The sequence below is a fragment of the Andrographis paniculata genome, unplaced genomic scaffold (genome assembly GCF_009805555.1).
Source record: "Andrographis paniculata isolate CXL003 unplaced genomic scaffold, ASM980555v1 Contig71END, whole genome shotgun sequence".
NCBI classification, from domain to species: Eukaryota; Viridiplantae; Streptophyta; class Magnoliopsida; order Lamiales; family Acanthaceae; genus Andrographis; species Andrographis paniculata.
The window spans coordinates 2185880-2192018 of record NW_026137608.1 but is presented as its reverse complement, the minus strand read 5'-3'; the positions used below and the strand labels follow the sequence as shown (position 1 = coordinate 2192018).

General features: G+C 33.8%; 1 protein-coding gene across 3 annotated transcripts; it reads left to right on the top strand.

Annotated features, from left to right (window-relative positions):
* Positions 1-3748: 3748 nt before the first annotated feature.
* LOC127264947 (putative HVA22-like protein g) lies at positions 3749-5724 on the top strand. 3 transcript variants are annotated; one of them, XM_051294557.1, is made up of 7 exons: positions 3749-3893; positions 4021-4150; positions 4279-4377; positions 4535-4591; positions 4699-4762; positions 4861-5088; positions 5238-5724. In XM_051294557.1, the coding sequence occupies exons 2-7, from the start codon at positions 4119-4121 to the stop codon at positions 5493-5495; spliced, it is 738 nt and encodes a 245-aa protein (XP_051150514.1). In that variant the 5' UTR covers positions 3749-3893; positions 4021-4118; the 3' UTR covers positions 5496-5724. The 3 variants fall into 3 exon arrangements, with proteins under 3 accessions (XP_051150514.1, XP_051150513.1, XP_051150512.1); XM_051294556.1 differs by having other exon boundaries at positions 4015-4150; XM_051294555.1 differs by lacking the exon at positions 3749-3893 and having other exon boundaries at positions 3921-4150.
* Positions 5725-6139: the final 415 nt, after the last annotated feature.

The following is a 6139-nucleotide window of genomic DNA, read 5'->3' as shown; positions in this document are numbered from 1 at the left end:
GATCTCTATATATATTGCTGCTCCCTGAACCAGATTCAATTTAACAGACGAGAACAGAACAAATTCTCTCATCGCAGTTCTCTCAAGCCCTAGGCGAGTCCAGTGCCCTTCCGATCGATCGCACACCTGTGTTCTCCGATGAATCTGTGCGAGCTTGGAGGTGGTCCTTCCCTGTCGATGCACAACTTGAACCTTTATGGTTCTACGGTTTGAATAAATCGATTTGTGCCATTTTATGTCTCGCGATGTATATGTTGTTCGCGGTGTAAATAGGCTTGAAATTGTTGGTGTTTCCTTAGGTTGGGTTTGTGGTTTGTGTGTTAGTTGCGATTCCGTGGTGAGTCATTTGTGGCTTGGGTCTTGGTTTATGTTTGGGTAAAACTGAGTCCGAGTAGATTGCTTCTGTAATAATAAAAGTTGCTTTAATTTTTCGCTAAATTCTTGTTTGGTAATTGATTAAAAAAGTTTTCGATCTTGGTAAGGAATAATAGGTGCAATGGGAGTAAACTTGACGGATAAATATCAATTGAACCTCGTTCTCGCCTCATGTAGTCGAGGCAACTTCGATGGAGTTTTACTATTCTCTCAATTTCTTCTATCTTTCACCTCCCCTCTCCATGTTGTGGCCTCCTTAAATAAAGCTGAAATCATGAATTTGGTACTTGATTTTCCAAAAAAGGCTCAGTTGAGGTACGAAGCTGAAATAAAAAATTTGGTTCTTCTCTGAGGCCGAGGTAGGTTTTCACGGGTGTGTTGGTTTGGAGGATTTTGGAATATTTTCACTATTCACATAAAAATATTTCTCTAAAAATATCAAATCAAATACCTATTTTTAATTTTTTATATTATACTAAAAATTAATTTTATATTCAAAACATCATAGCTATACTTATTTATATCACATCATACAATAATTCTAATTCAATTTTTTTACTATTCAAATCTCAACCCAAAATCCAAACCTCAAACAAACACACCCTAAAGACAAAACTGAGGTGAGGATTTGGGTATAAATTAAAATAATAAAGTATGTGAAATATTTTTTGTGGAGTAGAAAATGAAGCTACTGTGTGATTTATTGTTACGGTTCTTGATTTGGAAAGTGGTTTGGGTTCTTGGTTTGGTACCGAGCTAGAATGATTAGCGAAATGATTTGAGTTCTTGATTTGGTGTGTAAAAGCTAAGGAAATGTTATCCTTGTTTGAAACTGTCAGATACAATTTTGGATATCTTTGAAATGAAAGATATTGACATTGCTTTAGAGTTCTATAGGAAGAACATGATGCTAAATGGTGTAAAGGGTGATGATCATACTTATGGGATTTTGATGAAAGGTTTTTGCATAACTAATAGAATAGGTGATGGGTTCAAGCTATTGGAAGTGTTGAAGAATCATGGAATCAAGGTTAATATTGTGGGGATACAATACACTATATATGGTCTTTGTAAGAATGATCAGATTTATAGAGCTAGGAGCATGATACGGTAAATGAAAGAATTTAGTGATGTTACTTTTAACATTTTGATTTCTGCGTATTGCGATGCAAATAAGCTAGTGCAGGCTCTAGTGATGTTGGAAAAGTACTTTAATCATAGTTTTGCCACATATGTGGTTACCTTGACTAAGGTGGTCGACATTATGTGTCATTCATATTGTCTCTAGGAAGCTGTTGAATTATTGGATATTCATTTGTTGCCTCAATGTTAAAATAGTGAGAGTTTTTTAAGTGTCATGTTAGTGGATCAACAAGATTATTGAACTATTTTATATATGTTCTTATTCGTGTTTGTTGTTGTGTTTAAGAGTGATTATATTTTATTTTATAATATTTTGTATCACTATAATATTTTTTGTAATGAAAATTGCACCTTATATTTTAGATAGTTCAATAATTGCCGACGGAGGAGAATAAACTAGAGTGGATGGAAATGGAATTCATGAACTAGTTGAGTTATATGAAGCAAATATCAGATTTCATACGTACAACACTAAACACCGTGTACTCAAAATACAACAATTTGGCCACTCAAAAATCAACTTTCTTGAGCCATTATAATATGAGTTTTAATCGAACTTTTTCTCCAATGTAATACTTTCTGCAACACAACGACCCACTTATCTACCAAAATATATGGAATTTCATATCTTCTTGAGCATCATCTCAGGTTCCTTATCATGATACCCAATTCTTACAGGCCAATACTACAATCTTCAATACAAATAAACGATTGCTTCAATGTGAAACTTCATCCCAAAGCAACCTTATAGTAAGGCTAATTGAAAATAATCAACATGCAAGTAATAATTGAAATATTGACGAGGATGTAGAAACGATTACGGCATGGTGCAATATGACAACGGATGCCTGAATAGGGGTACGTAAAAAAAAACAAAGGCTCTAGGAGCGTGTATGTAAGAATTCTGTCGTTGTTACTTCGTATATAAAGTCATCTATTTGGTCACTTAAAATTATTTATCTTTGATCATGGAATTGTGGGAGGTCGGTTATATGGTAGTTCTTATTCAGTTAACAAACATCCAGAAACTACCGAGCTCTTCTGTCAACCAAAAGTCTGATCATTTTTTGCCACAATTTACTTGGGGCCAGCCTTGGTGACCGGTGGGCGGTGGTCTTTGGCCAAATTTTAACTGATTTTGAAGGTTGGTTTTAATAATAATAATAATAATAATAATAATAATAATAATAATAATAATCTAGATTGAATTATAGAAAGATTTTGAAAAAATATATTTTTTATATACTATACTTCCTTCGTTATTGAACATTTATACTTCCTCCGTTATTGAACAGTTGACGCATTTGATTAAAGATATGATATTTAACGTTAATGAAGTTTAGTAAGTTAATTATAGTAGGTTATGATATTATTTATTATTTTTTATATGAGTGGTGTTGGTATTTTTTTTAAATAAAAATTAATATCTATTATTTTAAAAACTTAAAATATATGTTTTAATATATCAAACATTATATATCCTAATAAAATATATAGAATATGAATATAATTTGATAATAAAATTTTATATAATACAAATAAATAAAAATAATATATCATTTGTGATTAGTATAAACCAATTTAAAGATGGGAAAACTTTAAATATAAATAAAAATGTTTATTTATTAATGAGATATATAAATAAATTTTTTTTGAGTGAAATAAATTTTTATTAAAAATAAAAATATATCAACTATATAATCTAAAGTGAAAAAGGTGTCAACAGTTATGGGACGAAGATAATATTATTTTAATAAATAATTATTCATATTTTAATATAAAATTAAATTATTTTACTATAAAATATTTAAAAGTTTATAAAAAATTATGTTCAAACAATATCATAAAGATATTTTTAATTATTATTATTAAAAAAAAATAAGACGGCCTGAAAAGTGAAATATGGCACGGATTATGTTGGCCGATGTCAAAACACGAAACAGTTAGGTCGTCGGCCTAACGTCCAAAGCCAATACATTCCTTACGTATGACGCCGTTTTTATGTTCAACGGCTCCGATCCGAAGACAGACAGAAAGCGGCATCCCATTGGACTGCGAAAAGACCAAGTCGCCCCTGGAAAAAGAAAGAACACCAAAACAGGGAATCCGTGAAGCCAAAGAATAGAATAGAAGGCGTCCGCTTCAAGATATCCCCCCCCCCCCTCCATCATTTGCGATTATTGATTGATTGCACTCTCTCTCTCTCTCTCTCTCTCTCTCTCAAACACACACACACACGTCCATCATATTCCCATCGTAGTCATAATCATAGCTTCCTCCAACACATACATACATACACATACATGTTTGTATGTGTGCATATATCCTCCATTTCCTTCTTTCAAGTTTTGGCTCCCAGATTCAGAGGTGGTGAGGTATGTCAATCCAACATTAATTAATGAATTCATTAATGTGTTTCATACACATTCATTCATTCTTGTTTGATTGTCTTTTTTTTTCTCCCATCCCTCGCTCACTTTTGTGTTGGCTTGGTAGTTTCAGAAATCATCATATACATCTTGCTTCCTTGCTGGCATTCTTGCCTTACTTAGAAACACTCAAAATCTCAGAGGAGAGGAGAGGAAGATCCAAGTGGAAAAATGATTGAGGAATTCATCACCACCACTTTACTGTGAGTTAATTATAATTAGTTAAATTCAATTCTATTTATTCCATGATCTATCCCAATCCCAATCCCAATCCCAATCCCCTCAACTCAATCAATGCTTCTTCTTCTTTCATGTTTTCCTTCATCCACAGACTTGTTCTCGGATATGCATATCCGGCCTTTCAATGCTTCAAGACCGTTGATAAGAACAGGGTCGACATTTCTGAGCTCAGATTTTGGTGTCAGTATTGGTAATACTAATACTAATAATAATTCATTTCATACATTTACTTATACATCCACTTTACATTATCTCATTCATTTGGAGAAAGATACTTGCAAAGCTGGTCAAGCAGTTGACATTATTTATATATATATATATATATATGCAAATGCAAATTAATGCAGGATAGTTGTAGCAGTTATAACAGTTCTTGAGAAAATTGGAGACGTGTTCATTGCTTGGTAGGTTGTCCTCCTCACCAACCAACCCATTTATCTATTACTGTTGTTTGGATGGGATTGGACCCACTCTTATTGTACGTAGTTGAACTGAATCTTGGTGGTAGCAGGTTGCCAATGTATGGAGAGTTGAAGTTGGCACTCTTCATTTTTTTGTGGTTTCCAGAGACCAGGGTACGTAACGAATTGGAATTGGAATTGGATTTGGACATATTCATTCTTTTCATACTGTTCATCTAATTTGATAGACTGAGTGTCACTGACTAGTGCAGGGAACAGGATACATATATGAAAAGTTGCTGCAACCATATATGTCGAGGCATGAGAGTGACATAGATAGAAGCTTAATAGAGCTGAGAGAGAAAGCATGGAACTTGACAGTCTACTACTGGAACAATTGCACTGAGCTTGGTTCAACTAAGATCTTGGATTTCCTGCATTTTGTAGGTTCTCACACATCAACAACAACAACAGCTTCACACCCAATTACTAACTCTCAGGTCACCTACTAATTACTATTGCAGTATTGCTATTCTAACAACCAATATATCATAATCATAATCATAATCATAATCCTAATCATAGTCGTGTATATTCAGAGACTGCATGGCATCTTAGCTTAATTAATTAACTGTCTTACTTACTGCAGGATGATCCCATGAACCATCAACCAGCGGATGAAGCTCCTCCAGCATCGCCTCAGACTCAGAGCCCCACTGTACCTTCCTCCTCCTCCTCAGGCATGTTCGGGAGGAGTGAACCGGACAGGCGACGACCACCAGCACCCTTTGCTCGTTACCGCAACCAAACACCTAAAGTGGAGTCCCTCAAAGTTGAGCTGCTGCTTCCAAAACAAAAGGTGTATGTTCGACCTGAGGATGTGCTCATTCAAGATTATTCCAAATAGATGTGTGCTTACTTGGTGTATATAACAGAATTTTGCAAGGAAAAAACACAAAATGGAAGACACCACACCACTGTAGAATATATGATCCTGAATCAGATTTTTTAATTCCACTCATCTTATATGCATGGTTTCTTCATCAACATTTTGAGCTGTTTAAGCACTCTGATAAGAAGGGCACCTGCAGCAGCCAAAAAATGCATAAGACATTCCTTATAAAAAAAATTGTTATACAGGCTAAATTGCATCGTACTCCCATGTGTTGAAGAAAAAAATGCATAAATTATTATGTATTTTAATTATTGCTTAAAATTCTTTTATGTTAAATTTAAATATGCACAAAATATCATTTTTATCCAAAATTCATGTTTGGTTGTAAATAGACACCTCATGCAAGTTTTTATATACATAAAAAAGTTGTCCCGTAAGGACAGCCTGCTGGCGTGGGGATTGGACGTGTGACCATGAGGTCATAAGTTCAATATCCCGCCACCTTGTGATTTGTCTGTCGGGTTATTTTTACTAAAATATAATTTAACAAATACATAACAATATATCACATCTACGAAAGTTATGATAGGAAATCAATCTGAAAAATTTAAGGCCATGTTTGTTCCATGAATTTAATATAAAGAATTTCAAATCAC

Excerpts from the sequence above, each read along its gene's own strand:
- LOC127264947 (XM_051294557.1), top strand. The coding sequence starts at position 4,119 with ATGATTGAGGAATTCATCACCACCACTTTACT. Across the intron at positions 4,151-4,278 it reads TTCATCACCACCACTTTACT|ACTTGTTCTCGGATATGCAT; the intron begins GTGAGTTAATTA and ends CTTCATCCACAG. Across the intron at positions 4,763-4,860 it reads TGTGGTTTCCAGAGACCAGG|GGAACAGGATACATATATGA; the intron begins GTACGTAACGAA and ends TGACTAGTGCAG.